The following is an 18,400-nucleotide window of genomic DNA, read 5'->3' as shown; positions in this document are numbered from 1 at the left end:
TACAAGTTGTTTAAAAAACTGTCATAATTAGAATTCCTGTACCAATTATTGAACATGCATATTAATGAATAAATGTGCTGATTATTTATAAATTCACGATCACTCTCAGCCATTAGAGTCTGATTCTGCCTCCTGGTGCACCCCTCCCCTCTCTCCAGCAGATAACAACTAAAGCAATCATGGCCATTACTTGTTGAATGCTTCCCAGTCTGGTAGCAGATGTTAGGGCTAAAGGGGAAAGCATTTAAGGACTTTGATTGATGATTTCGGGTAATGAATCAAGTTTGTAACCAGTTCAGAAAACTGTCAGATGGGCCCCGCTTCCACCGTAAAGCAGTTGAAGAGAAGCACAAAGAGAACGGGGTGCTGGGACGATCTGCCGACGACTGTCAATGCACAGCCGTCCCTCTAGAGGCCTTCTGGGAAAACAATTACCGGGCAAATTCAGAGGAACACATTAACAGCCGGAGCAACCGGGAACAGTGTCCGCCTGTCAGTCTCTCAGGCTGCACAAGAAGCCCGGGGACGGTAGAAGCCCCTTTACGGAACGAGCAGCTATCATTTTCATCTGGCCCGGTTCGTGCACAGTAGTATAATCTATGGTGGGATGACATTTGGAGCAGCTGGAGCTCTGATCTACACTGTTATTTCCATTATAAACTGTGGACGAAGTTGATGCGTCCGCTGTTTTTCGCTTCAAGGTTATGTGTCCTTGGCTGAAGATCCAGCCTACCTGTTCCTTTCATTTCAATACAAGTAGCTTCAAGTAGATCTGTCTATACTTATTAGTTCTGCCATTCCATTAAAATTGAACCAGTCTGTCAAAGATGTTATGTTCAAAACAGCAACAGTCAATCAAATCCATTCCACACGGCAACATAAATCATGTACAGTAAATTGCTAACAGCACAGAACAGGAACATTTAATTTCAACCAAAAGGGCCTTGGTGAGTTTGTGTTGTCATAACAAGCGTTTGTTGCCATTAAGGGCTGTTTTGTAAAGATTTAATTTGGTCAATGTGCCGTTCTTGAGGGCTCCTTGAGGTTTATCAGGCATGTTTTGCGCATTAGTTTTGTTTGTCTTCCAGGCCTGTACGCCGGCTCCAGCACGACACACAATGGAGCCCCACTTGAGTTGCTCTCTTCTGGATCTGACCTGCCCCCCAGGCAGCCCCGCCTGGACCGCGACATTGGCAGCCCCCACCATCTCTCCCCGCTGTCTGGCCTCGAGAACAACCGGGAAGGGTGAGTACCTAACCCGCCGAGCGTCACATTTACTCCCAGTTGCTCTGACATACACAGGGTGGATGAGATCAACGTAGATGATGTCAGAATGGATAAAGGTTGTCATCACAGTAACAGATATCACTGTAGTCATAGTTACACGCGTTGGTTCTGTTCCAATGAGTGAGCTGTGACAGAAACCCTGTTATATCTCTGAAAGATATCTCCTTTTGACCAAAGTTGGCATTGCATTGATCCTTTGATGAAAAGGCAATCCCACAGTGCATTGTGATATGCTCTGTGAACAATCTGAGATGTCAGATGAAGTGAGAAAAAAACGATGATGAAATGTACTTCAGCCTAATTAAAAAGTAAGTATATAATGATTCACTCAGTAGTCACTTGTTTCATCCTGAATGAATCATTGCTTTTAAATAAATCAACTGGGTGAAATTGACTCACTCAGACTTGTTTTTATTTCAAATGAATCAGTGGCTGAAATGAGAATGGCATACTGCGCTTACTGTTTTTGACATGAAAAGTTTAGTACAAAAGAAACTCATTGATTTACTCTTAAAAATAGTTACTTGTTTCAGTCTGGCATGAATGAGGGGTTTTGATCTATTTATTGAGAAAATTACTGATTGACTCACTTATAAAGATTTCCGCTTGTTTAATTCCTTAATTAATGAATCAGTGGTTGAATTGTTTTTGACAAAAATATAGTGCAAATAATAAGTAGTATGTTCAATTCAGCATCTGTCTGTTAAGTTAATGATTCATTGATTCACTCTTAAAAATAGTCACTTGTTTCAGTCTGGCATGAGTGGTTTTGAAATAATCATTGAGTCAATTATTAATTTACTTGTAAAGATTAACACTTGTTTTATTGTTGAATGAATTGTGTTTTTTTAATGAATTGCTCATAAAGACAGGGTCACTTTTTTTTCTTTATGGAATTAATCAGTGGCAGAAGTAAGAATACAATACTAGCAAACTACTCATACTATTTTTGACATAAAAATATTTTACAAATATTAAGTAATATGCTAAATGTAGCCATATTTATCAGAAATGATTTATTGACTCACTAATAAAGACACTTGTTTCTCAAATTAATCAGCGGCTGAATTAAGAATAGCGTACTAGCATACTAATTTTCCTTTTTTGGAAAATATTAGTACAAATATGAAATGATTCATTGATTCACTCTTAAAGATAGTCACTTGTTTCAGTATGGCATAAATAAGTGGTTTTGAAGTAATTATTGAGTAAATTAATAATTGACCTACTTATTTTATTCCATGGTTTTGAATGAATTGTTTGAATCGCTCGTAAGAACAGGGTCACTTTTTTCTTTCTGGAATGAATCAGTGACTGAATTCAGCATACTGCTCTTACTATTTTTTGCCATAAATGGATGTAGTACAAATAGTAAACACTATGCTAGTATTTTTTTCTGAATTCAGAAACTGTTTTTGATCAATTTCTAAATAAATCGATTTTTGAATGAATCACTCAGTAAATCATTAAAAGACTCTTCTCTCTTGAATGAATCAGTGGCTGAATTGAGGATAGCATACTAGCGTACTTCTCTTACTATTTTTCTATAAAAATAGAGTACAAATACTAAGTAGTATGCTGAATTCAGCTACTGTTTTGGAATGAATCGGTTAAGTTAATAATTCATTGATGACTTTTAAAGATATTCACTTGTTTCAGTCTGGCATGGATGAGTGGTTTTGAACTAATCATTGAGTAAATTAATAATTGACTTACTTCTAAAGATTTTCACCTGTTTAATTCCTGACAAATCTGTGTTGCTGAATGAATAGTTTGAATTGCTCATAAAGACAGGGTCACTTTTTTGTCTTGAAAGAAGCCATGTTTTCTACCAATTGTCAAATTGGCGCTTGCAACAACAGTACATTGAAACACAACCACACCTCCTCAATCGTTGTTTTTTCAACTTCCGCTCCCTGCCAATAGTTCAAATCTGTTCCAAAGTTTAAGTTGAAATTGTCAGGCAATAAGCGGATCCTTAAAGATGCCATAAAACTGTATTTACCTTGGCATAGTTGAATAATAACAGTTATTAACAGTAATTAAATACGTGACCCTGGACCACAAAAATTTTTACAAAACTGAGATGCATACATCATATGAAAGCTCAATAAATAAGCTTTCTGTTGATATGTGGTTTATTAGGATAGGACAATATTTGGCCGAGATACATCTATTTGAAAATGTGGAATCTGAGGGTGCAAAAAATTCAAAATACTGAGAAAATCACCTTTAAAGTTGTCCAAATTAAGTTCTTAATAATGCATATTACTAATCAAAAATTACATTTTTTATATCTATAGTAGGAATTTTACAAAAACTCTTCATGGAACATGATCTTTACTTAATATCCTAATGATTTTTGGCATAAAAGAAAAAAACGATAATTTTGACCCATACAATGTATTTTGGCAATTGCTACAAATATACCCCAGCGACTTAAGACTGGTTTTGTGGTCCAGGGTCACATATATATTTTCCTCCATGTGTTTCCTTCCTGCTGTGTAAGCTATTGAAATTAGCCGCTCTGTAAGACAGCCAATCAGAGCAAAGCTCATCATTATTATTCATGAACCTTCCAAACAAGGTAATAACAGACCATTTCATTCTAGGGACAAATCCTAGGATTGTGAATGGACTTGTAAAACCGTTTCGGGAGAATTTTTGCCCTTTCTTGTGCCATATACCCTCTGTGTAGATATCAGAGAACAATTTAAAATATTGTTTCAATGCATTCTACGGCACCTTTAAACGTAGCATCGTCGAACGTCCGTAAGCGATGTATCTTTGGCTTCTGTCATTGAGGAGGGTTGACCACCAGCATTTACCGATGCCGATCCACCAGGTGACGTCGGCACGTCCTCTTGTGTCTCTGATTATGTTGGAAATAACGCACACATTGTTTGCAGTGCTAAATGAACGTAGTCGGTCGCCGTTGTTGTTTGTTTGAATGCTTGATGTTTGTTTCTTGCCTCGAAACCAGTGGTTTGCTTTCGAGCTGGGCATATTATAGTCACTGATCAGTAGGAGGACATCATGTCAAGGGATGTTAACAAGTTCCTCTTGGAGTAGGTTGTAAAAAGTGTCCTTTGCTACATCATTGGCATCTTCGTCAGAGCATAGGCTTGTATGACCGTGACCTTGTGTGCCGGGCTTGGAACTGGTCGATCTGAGGAAGACTTCCATCTAGTCAACGTTGCAGCTGCAGACTTTGACAGAACAATACCAACACCTTGTATATACTCATTTTTTTTGTATATCCAATCGTATTTTATCCACCTAGTCAGCTGTAATAACTTCCCCACACAGTCGCGGCTGACAACGCAGCGTTAAAGGAACACTCCACTTTTTTTGGAAATAGGCTCATTCTCCAACTCCCCCCGAGTTAATAAATTGAGTTTTACCGTTTTTAAATCCATTCAGCCGTTCTCCTGTTTTGGCGATATCACTTTTAGCATAGCTTAGCATGACAGGACAATTCCAACACCTTGTATATCCTCAGTTTCATGGCTGGCATATAAGACCGTTTTTGTGTTTCTGACAATGCGGCCAGAGCCAGTCCAGCAGGTCTCGGCAAGGCAGAGGATGTCGAGTAGGTAATCATCAAAAGTCCGGAGCAATTGGGTGAAGTATAGCCAGTTCAGTTCCATGTGCCGATGAGGGTCTTAATCTTGGTGTTGAAGAACGAGCCAATCATCGGGCTTTGACCCAACTCCATCAAAAGGACTTGGTTGTCTCCACCACTGATTAATTGAGTTCTTATATCGATTTCTTGGCGTTTCAGTGGCATATAAAGTTTTTACAGAAAGGGGTTGCTAGCCCCAACCCTCCTCCTTTACCCAGGCTTGAGACTGTTGCTATCGGAGTTATCTAATTAAGTCGTGAAGTTACTAGCATACTATTGCTATTTTTGCGATATGAAGATGTAGTACAAAATAGTAAGAACTACGCTAACATGTTTTTTTTTTTTTTAAATTCAGACAATGTTTTTGATCAATTCCTGACTAAATCGATCAAAATGAATGAATCATTGAGTAAATGAATGATTGACTCACTCATAAAGTGACTTCTTCTAGTGTAAATCAGTGTTTTGAACTAATTGTTTGAGGGAAGGATTTATTGACTCACTCATAAAGACAGCCACTTGTTTCATTCCTGCATGAATGAGTGTTAGAAGGAATCAGCTGAGTTGATTTACTGACTCATTCGTAAACACAGTGATTTGTCGCTACCTACTGGTGTAAAGAGCAGTCACTAAAAAAATACACCTGAATAATAATGTGCTTTTTTATTTTAAATCCTAATAACTACAGAAAGCACATCTGTGGTTTTTGATGTCATCAAACTGCTTAGGAATAACTAGTCACGTCCAGGATCTTGTTTCTATTGCAATGCTGCATGGTTTTTCTCATAACAGGAGATTTTCTTTGGTAATGTGTGCTGTCTAATGTGTTTTTCACTGTGTGTAAGAACTGTATTGATTTAGGGGCCTGGATTTATTTACCATCCAAAGCACCACCGGCGGATTTTTCCCTTGTCCATACAGAGCGTTTGTTTTCATTGTAACACGCTCCTAAAACACACACCCTACGACGCATTTGATGCGTGCGGCTGCGCTCTTCCCTTGCTCTGGCTTCAGTGTGTATTTATCCAGCAAATCTAGATTAAACCAATGTCACCCTGACACAACATAAACCAACTCTGTGCTCTTGGCTTTAGTTTGGAGGTGTCAGTGCTGTGTAATTAAAGCAGAACCGTGTTCCCAAAAAAGATTTTCGAGTGTACCTCTCTGTCCTCAGGCTGTGTTTAGCGTTCTGGAACGCTCAGAGGAGGAATACAATGAAGCCTAATATGTCCCTAACAGGATTGAGGCATGTTTCCCATTAAGAAACCATGATTTCCCTCTGGACCAGCCAAGTCCAGAACTGCAAATCCAATGTGTCATCAAGACGCGCAATGTGCATAGTGACAAACAGAGATGCTGGAAATGAGTAAGGGAAACAGAGAGAAAATCTGTTAAGGCATCAGATTGAAATGGGACTTTTCTGTTCTTTATCATAGTTAAATGAAAGCAAAAGTGCAGTGTTAAGTAAATTAACTAATTTCACCCACATCTGAGAATAGAAACTTATTCAAGAGCTTGTAAACAACATGACTCTATTGAAACAATAATGAGCTGTACAACTCTTTCTCCTTTTCTTGTTCTTTTTCCCTTCCTGTTTGCTCAACTGTTAAAGCATTGCTGAGAACATCAAGTTTGTGGGTTTGATTTTCAGGGAGAACAAAAACGTGTATACTTCGAATGCACTGCTAATATGTGTAAATATTTATTTATTTATTTATTTATTTATTTATTTTTTAATCAATGCAAATACTTGAAAAAATGTGCCTAGGCATCAGTGAGTTGTCATGTTCTTTGAAATCTTTTTGGAAGGTGAGCGGTTTTTCCAGGTTGCAGAAAGAACGCAAAAAAGCTCAAGAAAATTAGCAAGCCATTTTAAAGCTCCAAAAACAATTACTGCTACTTGGAAAGGAATGAGAGCTGAACGAAACTAGCTTAGGGGATACTCATGTAACTCTATATGCTTTTGCATTGAAGGTCAAGATGACATATTAGAGAGTACAGCAAACCCGTGCTTTTCACTTACGCTGAAGGTTTAGGTCTGCGAAAACGTAAGATTATACACACCCTTCACGCAAAGCGTGAGATGAAGGTGGACGTGAACTTTTTTGGAAGTAACGAGTATATGTGGAGCTTGAAACGTAATCGTATTTTATCCACCTAGTCAGCTGTAATATTATAACTTCCCCACACAGTCGCGCTGACAACGCAGCGTTAAGAAAATGGCGTTGTCTTGTTTGCGGAAGTCATTAGAGTTGAGGTTCCCGATCGAAAACGTATACGCATCTGTCTAACGCCACATCTCTGCCAGGACCTACAACTAACCAGGTATGAAACGTCTACTTACATTTGAAGATGGAGCATTTTGATTTACATGTTTAAAGCCTAGAGTATACACTTGGCTGCCAAAGTCAACAGCAGCTGCCGCTCTTGTTTTTCCCAAATGGTTTAGCAGGACGTTAAACATTTTGACAAAATTATCTAACTTGCTTGACTCCACTGCTGCAGCCTCTGACCTCATTGCTAAATGTGTTTACCCTGGCTGAAATGGCCCATTTAGACTCCTTTTACTTCGCAAATACAAGTGTCATTTTCTGAAGCTAATATTAAAAAATATGCCAGTGAAAATACATCTCGCGGTCTCCGTTGTGTGGAGTTTGAGATGGAGAGGCAGAAGTGTTTAGCTGTTGCTCCGAGCAATGTGCTGGAGGGCCGAGGGGCTTAATGGGTGGCATTGGCACCTCAATGGCTTCATTTACATGTTTTGTAGGTGACAGTTTTACAGTAAAATTAGAAATAGCTGATCCTGGTGTACCTTAATGGTAATGAGAAACAGGTCTGTATTAACGAGAGGGTATAAAAAATGTATATTTTTTTATTGGAGTACGTTTATGTTCACTACTGTTCCAAATTTGGAGTTTGTAAGATTTTTTTCATGTTTTTGAAAGAAGTCTTTTGTGCGTGCCAAAGTAAAATATTACAATTTTAAATAAATAATTTCTATTTTAATATTTTTTCAAATGTAATTTATTTTGTCAAGGCAAAGCTGAATTACTCCAGTCTTCAGTATGTCACATGATCCTTCATAAATCATTCTCATATGCTTATTTGATGCTCAAGAAATATTTCTGAGTTTGTTTTTTACAATTTTACAAAAAAGTTTATTGTCTCGCATTTTAACTTTATAAATGGCAATTGCAAGTTTATATCACATTTCTGAGGGAAAAAAAGTCAGATTTGTGAGTGTTTATCTAATATAAACTCACAATTCTGACTTCTCAGAATTGCTTGATATAGAGAAAAAAGTCAGGAAGTTTTTTCCTCAGAAATGCGAGTTTATATCTCGCAATTGACTTTTTTTTCTCAGAATTGTGAAATTTAAACTTGCAATTGCGAGTTATAAAGTCCAGTTTAAGGTTAAAAAATACACGTTCTCAGATTTCTAAGTAAAAAAGTCACAATTGTGAGTTTATACCATGCAATTCTGACTTAATTTGCAATTCTGAGAAATTTATATCTCACAATTCTGACTTTATAATTTGCAATTGCGAGTTTATATCAATTCTGAGAAAATAAATCTGAATTGTTATTTTTATCACGGAATTCTGACTTTTTCTCAGAATTGTGTGATTATAAACTCAATTGCAAGAAAAAAATCTGATTCTGAAATCTTTTTTTCTTGGAAATATGAGTTTATATCTTGTAAATTTGGACTTCTTTTCTTACTATTGTGACTTTTTGCTCAGAATTGTAAGATATAAACTCACAATTGTAAGTTATAAAGTCCAATTTTGAGGGGAAAAAGACGTTCTCAGAACGCATATCTTGCAATTCTTAGAAAAAAAGTCACAATTGTGAGTTTATATCATGCAATTATGAATTCATTTCTCAGAATTGCACGTTTATATCTTATGTCTTTATGACTCGCAATTGTGAGTTTATGTATTTATTTTAATTTTTTAGTCGGCTTCCATAGTTTTCCACACTGATAATAAGAATATTTCAATCAGCGTATTAAAACGTTTTCTAAAGGATCATGTGACACTTGAGACTGAAGTAATGACTTCTGAAAATTCAGCTTTGTAATGACAGAAATAAATGACAGAAATTATAATTTTATAATATATTAAAATATATAACAGTAAATATATATCATGTTATATTTACAAATATTTTCTCATTTAAGTCTAATTAGTGTCATAAAACTTAACATAAAGTCATAAAGAATCAAATTCCTTGAGCTTGCGTTCATTTCAGCAGGTTTCAGTATCGCCCCCGATCTAAACAGTAGCTACACTGATATCTTAAGCTAATTTCCCTGCTTGACTGCACATTGAGCATTTGAGCACTTCAGCTTTTGAGTGTTTAGAATCAAGCAATAGGCTTGCATCAGTAAGGGCCTGATCTCTCACGAGTGGCTTTAGTTTGCTAACCAGAACCAGAAAGGTTCCCACCGACCCGTGCCAAGTCAGCGGCCACTTCGTTCTTCAATCAGAAGAGCTTACTGTGAGGCACCAGGGATATCCACGCTCTCTCATACATGCTGTCTCCCAGCGGAGCACAACCTTGACAGGTGAGACAAGACAAACTGGGAACAGAGCACTCATCTTTATGAATCTTCATTCAAAAAGGATGTGGGGGGAAAAAACTCCATCTTGATCTATTTTGTCTCCAGCCGACTCCTGGAGGATTTGTGTCTGTTTGAGCACAAGGATCTCCTTGCCTCTGAAAGCAGCACCTCTGTTGCACGATTTGTAAGGTCTTTGACCCCTGTAACAAGGATTAAACTGGAACGTGACACTATAGGGTTTGAAAACGACAGAGCTTTTCATGAACCTCGCAGCCTGCATTTAATAACACTATTATTCCATCATCCAAAATGTAACTTTTCAATGTGTGTCAGCAGTGTAAACTTCAAACCCCCAATGGTTTGTTCACATTAACATGATTTTTTTTTTCTTTTTTCTTTTTTGTGGTCAAAGCTGCTTATGTCCTATTTAGACCGTCGTTCTTTGATCCTTTTGGTGGTTACTTTCTGAGCCAGACGTAAACTATATGTTCTTTAACATGGAGCACGTCTAGTGAATCATATTCAGAAGAGTCACGTTCACTGAATCATGTCTGCTGTGCTGAGTAAGGACTTACTCATGTCAACTGAGCGATGCTCTGGGATCTTCACAAGTTCCCATGGAGTCACATTCACTGAATCACAGTCAGCATTAAACACTTTGCCTTTATTACTCAATCTGCTACTTTGAAGAAACACCATTTGTAAACACTTTGTTCACAAGCAAACTATTAAGGGTTAGGTCATTATGCTTTGAAGTTGCTGTGAAGTCGAGTCATTGCCTCTTTTGGATAGTGGACCAAAGTTTCCTATACCATCACGCTTGACTCAAAACATCCAATTCAGAAGGCCCAAAAAAATCGGTGACACTTTTGCATCGCACGAATCCCTATTTTACTGGTTCTGAGTGGAGGATGTGGTTATAATTTGTTAAACTACTGCTGCTGTGATCAGTGACAGTGTAAGACAGTGTAAATAAACATTTAATTGTAAGTTGTTGTTTACTTTTTTAACAATTTATTATTTTTTATTTTTGTTTGAAATCTTAATTGACCCTTCGCCAGGTGCCTGATTGACAGACGATTTGACCAATGCCGAATCTGATATTTTTTTTCAACAAACAAATCAGACAGGAGAGTAGATTAATGTTGGTGGACTTGGACAGCGGTGTGGATTCGACGTCTTTTCGCGGTTGAACTAAGAAACCTTCTGCGTTTTTATATCACACAATTACAATTGTGACTTTTTTTCTCAGAATTGCCAGATATAAACTCACAATTGTGACTTTTTTTCTCAGAATTGCCAGATATAAACTCACAATTGTGACTTTTTTTCTCAGAATTGCCAGATATAAACTTACAATTGTGACTTTTTCTCAGAATAGTGAGTTTATAGATTTTTATTTTTCTTAGAATTGCGAGATATAAACAAATTGCAGATTTTTTTCTCAGAATTGCCAGATATAAACTCAAAATTGTGACTTTTTCTGCGAGTTTATATCTCACAATTGTGACCTTTTTTCTCAGAATTAGAAGATTTAAACTCACATTTGTGACGTCTTTTTCTCAGAATTGCCAGATATAAACTCAAAATTATCACTCAGAATTGCAAGTTTCTCAACAAATTTTGATTTTTTTTATTCAGAATTCCGCATTTATATCTTCCAATTGTGACTTTTTTCAATTGTGAGTTTATATCTCACAATTGTGACTCTTTTTCCTCAGAATTGCGAGATATTAACTTTGCATTTCTCACAATTGTAAGTTTATACCCAACAATTCTGGCCTTATAACTCACAAATTGTGAGTTTATATCATGCAATTCTGCAGTTGCGAGCAAAAAAAAATCTTTTTCTGAGATAACTTGCAGTTACCTCCTTTTATATTTCATTCAGTGGCAGAAACAGGTTTTCATAGAAACTGTGTATCCTGCTTTGGTGCTCAAGAAACATCTCTTTTCATAATCAAACAGTTGTGCAGCTTGATATTTTTGTGGAAACCGTGATACTTTTTTCCAGGATTCTTGGATGAATAGAAAGTTCAAAAGAAGAGCATTAATTTGAAACAGAAATGGTTTATAACAATGTAAAAGTCTTCCAGCATCAGTTGTACTTTTCTTTCCTTATTTAGATCCGCTGTGAGGTCGACTTAAGTGTCATACTTGAGCGAGCCAAATGCTTTTCTATCACTTTTGAAGATTAGCTGAACATGAACTTTCAGATGATCTGTAGATCAGCGGCCATACAAAGCTCTTATGACGTGAGAGACGGGCTGTATAGTCACAAAAACGAGCCTGTGAAGGTGAAAGCAGATGATCAGTGAAGGTAAATACCGAAGGGAGAAATTAATCTTGCATATGAAAGATTCCCCTCATTCCTGGAGCCTTAGCGAGCTGCAGCTGGCAGTGATTATAGCATGATTCACTTTAGCTGCACATAGAGGCTGCTTGTAAAAATATGAACAGTATAACTGTTTCCTGAGCTTGTGCTGACAGCAGCTCCCAGGGGGAACGCTGCCGCCGTGCTCTCCGCAGAAACACATGGCCGTATGTCAGATCACAGCCAGCGACTAGATGCATACGAACAGCTTTCCTGCATACGAACACAAGCTAGTCCGCTAACGCTAATTCCTAAACGTATACTTGCTGCATGCCTTGTGAAATATGTTAGCATAGCTTTTGAGGACTTGGCTGTTTGAGAAGAGCCCCATGACTCATGGGGTTACATCCGAGCACAGTTAAACAAAAAAAAAAATGTGGATATTTTTTAAGCACTTGTGATGAAACTGAGTCCTTGGAATGTGTATTTGGCTAACAGTGAAAAACTACATAATGGTCTAACAGATGTAACAGCCAAGGAAGTCCTTATCAGATTCTGGGCAAATGAACGATGGGAAATTTCACTCCCACACGAGGACTGAAACATAAATAAAAAAGAATTATCAGCTCATTGGAGTCCAAATTTTACATTAGCGCTTTGCTAGGTCTTAACTCTGTGGATGATGATACAAAAAGGCAATTTAAATGCAATTTATAATGTGTCTGTTTAAATGCACATGCTCTAAAGGTGCAGTCAGAAATTTTTCTTTGTTTAAAAAAGTGGTACTGGTTAAAGCAGTGGCGTTATGTTTAAAATCACTATCATGAGATCATATCACTGGCCAAATAAACACTCTTTAAAAAAAAAAAAAAGTTTTTTAGTTTTTTTTTCTTTTAAAATAGTCAGTATTCTTTAGTTGATATCAAAATAATGAACAAACATTTGCTGCTTGCTGGTGGGTTGCAAATGATGTTAGGGGGAAGGACAGTCTCATTGTAGAGCTTCTGATTGGACAAAATTGTTGTAGTGCAGGATGAGTCATAAATGTTTTTGCTTCATTTTGCCAGACTGTAAATAATAATGTGTAAAATACCATTCCAAATTTTTCAGCAGCCATTACTCCAGTCTTCAGTGTCATATGATCCTTCAGAAATCATTATGATTTGCTAATTTGGTCCACTACTTAAAGGAAGTTTTCACCTAAAAATGAAAACTACCCCATGATTTACTCACCCTCAAACCATCCTATGTGTATATGACTTTCTTCTTTCAGATCAATACAATTGGAGTTATATTAAAAAATGTCCTGGCTCTTCCTAGCTTTACAATAGCCGCGTTTCCACTGTCGGGCCAAAAGCGGGCATGCTAGTGCGTGCCAGGGCCAGTCACATTTCCACTGTCACTTCCGGGGCCTGATCGTGCCTCGTCGGTGCTTCCTCAGGCCCAATGGCCCGGGTTTTTCGGCCCGACGGAAACCTTGGGCCAAAGTGGGCCAGCCGGGGCTTGAGGCGTGGTCAAAGTGAAAGGCGGAGTGTGTCTGCGGTAAGATGCGCATTTCGCTGTGTTACTAATACAGGGCTCTTCTAAGCATTTGGGCCGAGGACAATATACAACGCCAATTTGACGGCATCTGCAGAAACAAAGACGTAATAAAATACATAGTTGCTGAACTCGCAAAGCTAAATATCCAGCGCACCACAATGCAAGTTCGAGACAAGTTGAAGAAATTGCGGGCAAAGTACAAAGCCATAAAAACGCACAATGGACAAAGCGGTGCCCAGAGAAGACACTTACATTAGGCAGATATTGATATGGAAATGCAGTTTTGATGGGCACATTACTTAAATGTTTATCTGATGGGGCACCTTTTGTGTCCTGTGTAAATCAGGTCCTATTCAGTAATAGTTACATTATTAACTGTTGTTACAGACAACTATGTGATGAAAACATTTAAATGCATGTCTGATTAGTATCTACTCTTATTTAAATTTGGACAAATGCAAATAAGATCCTATAAAAATGAGATCTGATGTATACGTTTATTTACATCGTCCATAAAACCCCACAGAAACTCACCAACACACCTTGATAACATGTTAACATACACTGTACCTGTACCTGTACCTAAATAAAGGCATCAAAATTATACTAGAAGTACAACTGTGTAGTTATTTTTTGCAGTAGTGTGTAGATAATATGCAACATTTTGTTTGATGTAATACCAAGTTAGACGAAAGATTTGTGTGTAGGTCATAAAAACAAAGCTTCTTTTCAAGTGATTTATTAATGTAATACGTGACCCTGGACCACAAAACCAGTCTTAAGTCGCTGGGGTATATTTGTAGCAATAGCCAAAAATACATTGTATGGGTCAAAATTATTGATTTTTCTTTTATGCCAAAAATCATTAGGAAACTAAGTAAAGATCATGTTCCATCAGATTTTTTGTAAAATTCCTACTATAAATATATCAAAATGTAATTTTTGATTAGTAATATGCATTGTTAAGAACTTAATTTGGACAACTTTAAAGGTGATTTTCTCAGTATTTTGATTTTTTTTGCACCCTCAGATTCCAGATTTTCAAATAGATGTATCTCGGTCAAATATTGTCCTATCCTAACAAACCATATATCAATAGAAAGCTTATCTATTGAGCTTTCATATGATGTATACATCTCAGTTTTGTCAAATTTAACCTTATGACTGGTTTTGTGGCCCAGGGTCATATATATTACAAATATTGCTGCTGCATAAACAACTGTTGCAGAGCACTTCTTGCATCAGAACAGACATCACCAACATTACAAGGCGTTTCTGCATTCGCTGTATCCGGCTTCCACGTCTCTGTATTGTTCTTTTTCGCCTTGCAGCTAACAAGCTTTCGGCGTAAACAACGCTGAGCCTCCGTCTTCGCATCTTGGTTTCGCTGCCTCATCTTCCACCAAGAAAACACAGAAAGGAGCAAACAAACAGCCGCTTCGGCTCTCTCCATTTTGTTCATTCGATGATCACACTACGGTGACTTACTTTCAATCTCCCCGCTGAAAGGGGAGGGGTTTCGTGACGTTTGATCCAAGGAGGTGTGTAAAGGGCGGGCTTTAGGTTTGCGCAGCGAGGCTACTGGCTCGATAGTGGAAACGCAGCTTACTTTTGGCCTTGGTGCTTGTGACTCGAGGCCATCGGCGCCGCCCGGCACGCTCTTAGCACTGGCTCGCACTGGCCCGACAGTGGAAAAGCAGCTATTGACAGTGAATGGCTGTTGAAATTTAGAAGTCCAATAAAGTGCATCCAGCCATCATAAAAAGTACTCCACACGGTTCTGGGGGTTTAGTAAAGGCCTGAAGTGAATCGATAAGTTTATGTAAGAAAAATACTCATATTTAAAACTTTATTAATCACAATCTCTAGATTCCGCTAACCGTCAACATGTTCATGTTCACAAGAGAGTGGCGCTCCATGGGATAATGTAGGATATAGGCAAATGTGATGATGAATGCAGAAGCGCAGATGAGAGAGCAAAACAAAACACCAGGCAAGAATTAGAAGTACTAAAATGCGGCTGTGTAAAGAAAAATGTCTAAGGATTTCAATGTAAGTCTAGAGAAGAACAAAGTAAATGTAGCTTTCTTTGCTCCTGTAAACTAAACTTGTTTCTCATGAGACTAGCATATTCTCACCAAAGCTTACGCTTTGCCTACTTTCTACGTCATCGGTTGAAATGCCACTCTCTGGTGAATGCAAGTACTACAGTTAATGGAAGCTAGAGATTGCGGTTTATAAAGTTTTAAATATTGACTTTTTTTCTTACACTAACATTTTGTGTGGAGCATTTCTTATGATGGATGGATGCACTTTATTGGACTTCACAATCTCAACAGCCATTCACTGCCATTATAAAGCTGGGAAGAGCTAGGACATTTTTTACTCAGATTGTATTTGCCTGAAAGAAGAAAGTCATATACACCTAGGATGTATTTGTTTTTAGATTTTATTTCAGTTTTTAAAACAATGTAAATATCTTTACTGTCATTTTTTTTTCTACATTTGTTTTGTGTAATGACCAAATAAAAGTATTAATTTCTTAAAAAAAATCTTGACTGAAACTTTGGAATGGTAATGTTTATCTAAAAGCGAATTTTATCAGTGTTTAGGTGCAGACTAGCATAGTATATTGTTGTATACAAACTCTAATATTTATTCCACGAGGTCTTTTAAGTACTAAAGTGAACATTTGAAAGTGAACATTAGCAAGACCAAACAATCAGTAAAGTGCTTTCCTTTGTTCATGTCCTGTGTCCTCCCATATCTTGCATTATAGCAGTATATGTCCTCATAATATCTCTCCACAACTACATCATGACAAGCATCTGTTTGTCATACTTGTGTTTAAACAGGCATTTTTTTTTCAAGTTTGTTTTTGTTCTCTGTTCATTTCTGAAATTCAGAATATGACTCTTTGATGTGTGCACTAAAGGCAGAAAGCCTTGACTTAGGGGGCAGGAACGACTTCACAGGGCCGATGGGTTGGCACTCCGAGTCTCGCTGGAACTTGGTTTTGCATATTTGAAGACTTGCTTGTGACAGCTGCATCTAATGGCACTAACAAAGCCTTTATTTGTTCCATTGTGTGCAAGCATGAGCAAGCTATCATAACTTCCCCAAAGCCATCACAGTGTACAGTAAGTCAGGGGCATGTTATGTATAAGTGGCATCTGGAGTGAAGAATGGGCTTGTACTCAATCAAAACCAGGCTCAGGACTTTCCATTAACATGCTTCATCCTTTTCCAATTCTTGTTTTAGAGTAAATAAAAAATAAATGAATAAAATAAATAAATAATGTTTCACTTTAGGCTATATGACTCTTTTTCTGATGTAATCCTCTCAGATCTTTCTCAGGGTTAAAGGTAGGATGGGGTAAGCCTATAAAGTAATATCCACAGGACTCATATCATATAAATTGTATACTCCTATTTGAAATTTTATAGTATTTTTTTGGCCTGCTTATCTTCCACTATTAATCTTAATAGTTAACGCTTACTTCTCTCTTCCAGGTTATCCGGAGCTTTGCTGTCTCCAGGGATCAGTCTGCTGAAGGCCGCTACGTCTCCTCCACCAACACTAGAGAAGCAACAGAACTCCTCTTCCAGCCAGCAACACCTCCACACTCACCATAAACCCTACACCGCCTTCCACAACCTGCCTTCAAGTGAAGGTACGAGACGACCTGTGTTTGTTTGCTCCGATTTTATTGGGTGGCAGTCTTCACACACATTAAAAGTCCAGCACTTCCTTTTAGGCTGATTTAAAACAGCATTGAAAAAAAAAGTAAAAAAAAAAAAAAATACTGTTTGAGCATTTCTACTTCAAAACTGTGTTAAATTCAGTGTGTTACATTCTGTTTCTTTGTTAATGACCCTTCGCAAAAACCCACCCTCCCTAGTTACTGTTGCTATGTCCGACAAACAATGCTGCTTTCACACTTCACTGTGAAAAATACATTGCAGAGCAAAGAGGGAACTGACAATACGCCGACAGACAAGACAGAGCAGGTTACTTCTGGTATGAAACAAGGTCTCAGCTTTAAAATGTTGTCATTTTTTAAAGAAATTCAAACAATAAATACCGTTTTGTAGCTTTTTAATGTGTCGCGACAGATCACTGTATTGCATTATTATATCAATTGACACGTGAACCAATCATCTTATTTACTTAAAGCATGAAAAAACATGGATGAACATCAGAACGTGTTTTATTTAAACTGTGGAAAGTTGTCAATGCACACAATTTTTCAAGTTTAAGTCCACCGAAGTTAATCTACTCTCCTGTCTGATTTGTTTTTCGGACAGAATGGTGGATTCTGCATTATGATTCATCAGATCGCCTGTCCTACACCAAATATTTTTGGTGAAAGTGTTTTTGTTGAGTATCATCATTTATACATCAGGCTTTTATGGCTCATAGAAGTTTTATTTAGAGGCCCAAACTTTGATGTAGTTGCTGATATTTGAATAACCAAAACATAAGATGAAATTGAGATTGATGAGATTGCAATGTAAATCAGTGAGATATTGATGATAACAGTATAGCAGACTACTTACATAAAGTGCATGAAATATCAGTCTGCACTCTGTATCTCCCAATAATATGTCTTAGAAAGATGATATTTAAATGCCTTTTTTACGATTAAAGCTCTGTAGTTTTTATTGTGTGAAGGGGCAAAACATATCCAATACAATGATGATTAAGAGATGGACAAATAAACATTCCTCAAAGTCTGATGTATCATATTTGATACTCACATTTTAGCATGAATTTTCTTAAAAATGGTGTATGGATAATTTTTGAACATTTGAACGTTTTTTATTTATTTATTTTTTTTATTCAGTTCGGTAAGTGTTGAAATATTCCTAACAATATAAGTTATTCTTAAGTTTGCATCAGTAAAGATTTCACAGCTGAAAGACACGAGTACCATGATCTGAAGAGGGATGTTTTCAGAATTATACTAAAATGACTTTTACTTGGTAACAGCATGTTTTTTTCTGCAAAGTATCAAATGTATCAAATATAGACTTGATAGGGTTTAAATGCATACAGATAAAT

General features: G+C 37.2%; 1 protein-coding gene across 1 annotated transcript in view; it reads left to right on the top strand.

The window, feature by feature from the left end:
* Nucleotides 1–18,400, top strand: part of LOC141287714 (zinc finger protein GLIS1-like) — a 67,590-nt gene that overhangs the window by 43,688 nt on the left and 5,502 nt on the right. Inside the window, exons 7-8 of the mRNA XM_073819851.1 lie at nt 1,089–1,245; nt 16,849–17,009. Of these exons, the coding sequence (XP_073675952.1) occupies nt 1,089–1,245; nt 16,849–17,009 (318 nt within the window). The remainder of the gene's footprint in view (nt 1–1,088; nt 1,246–16,848; nt 17,010–18,400) is intronic.

Source organism: Garra rufa, chromosome 15 (assembly GCF_049309525.1).
Source record: "Garra rufa chromosome 15, GarRuf1.0, whole genome shotgun sequence".
Classification (NCBI taxonomy): domain Eukaryota; kingdom Metazoa; phylum Chordata; class Actinopteri; order Cypriniformes; family Cyprinidae; genus Garra; species Garra rufa.
Note: the sequence above shows the minus strand (reverse complement) of the source record. Positions and strands in the feature narration are given on the sequence as shown.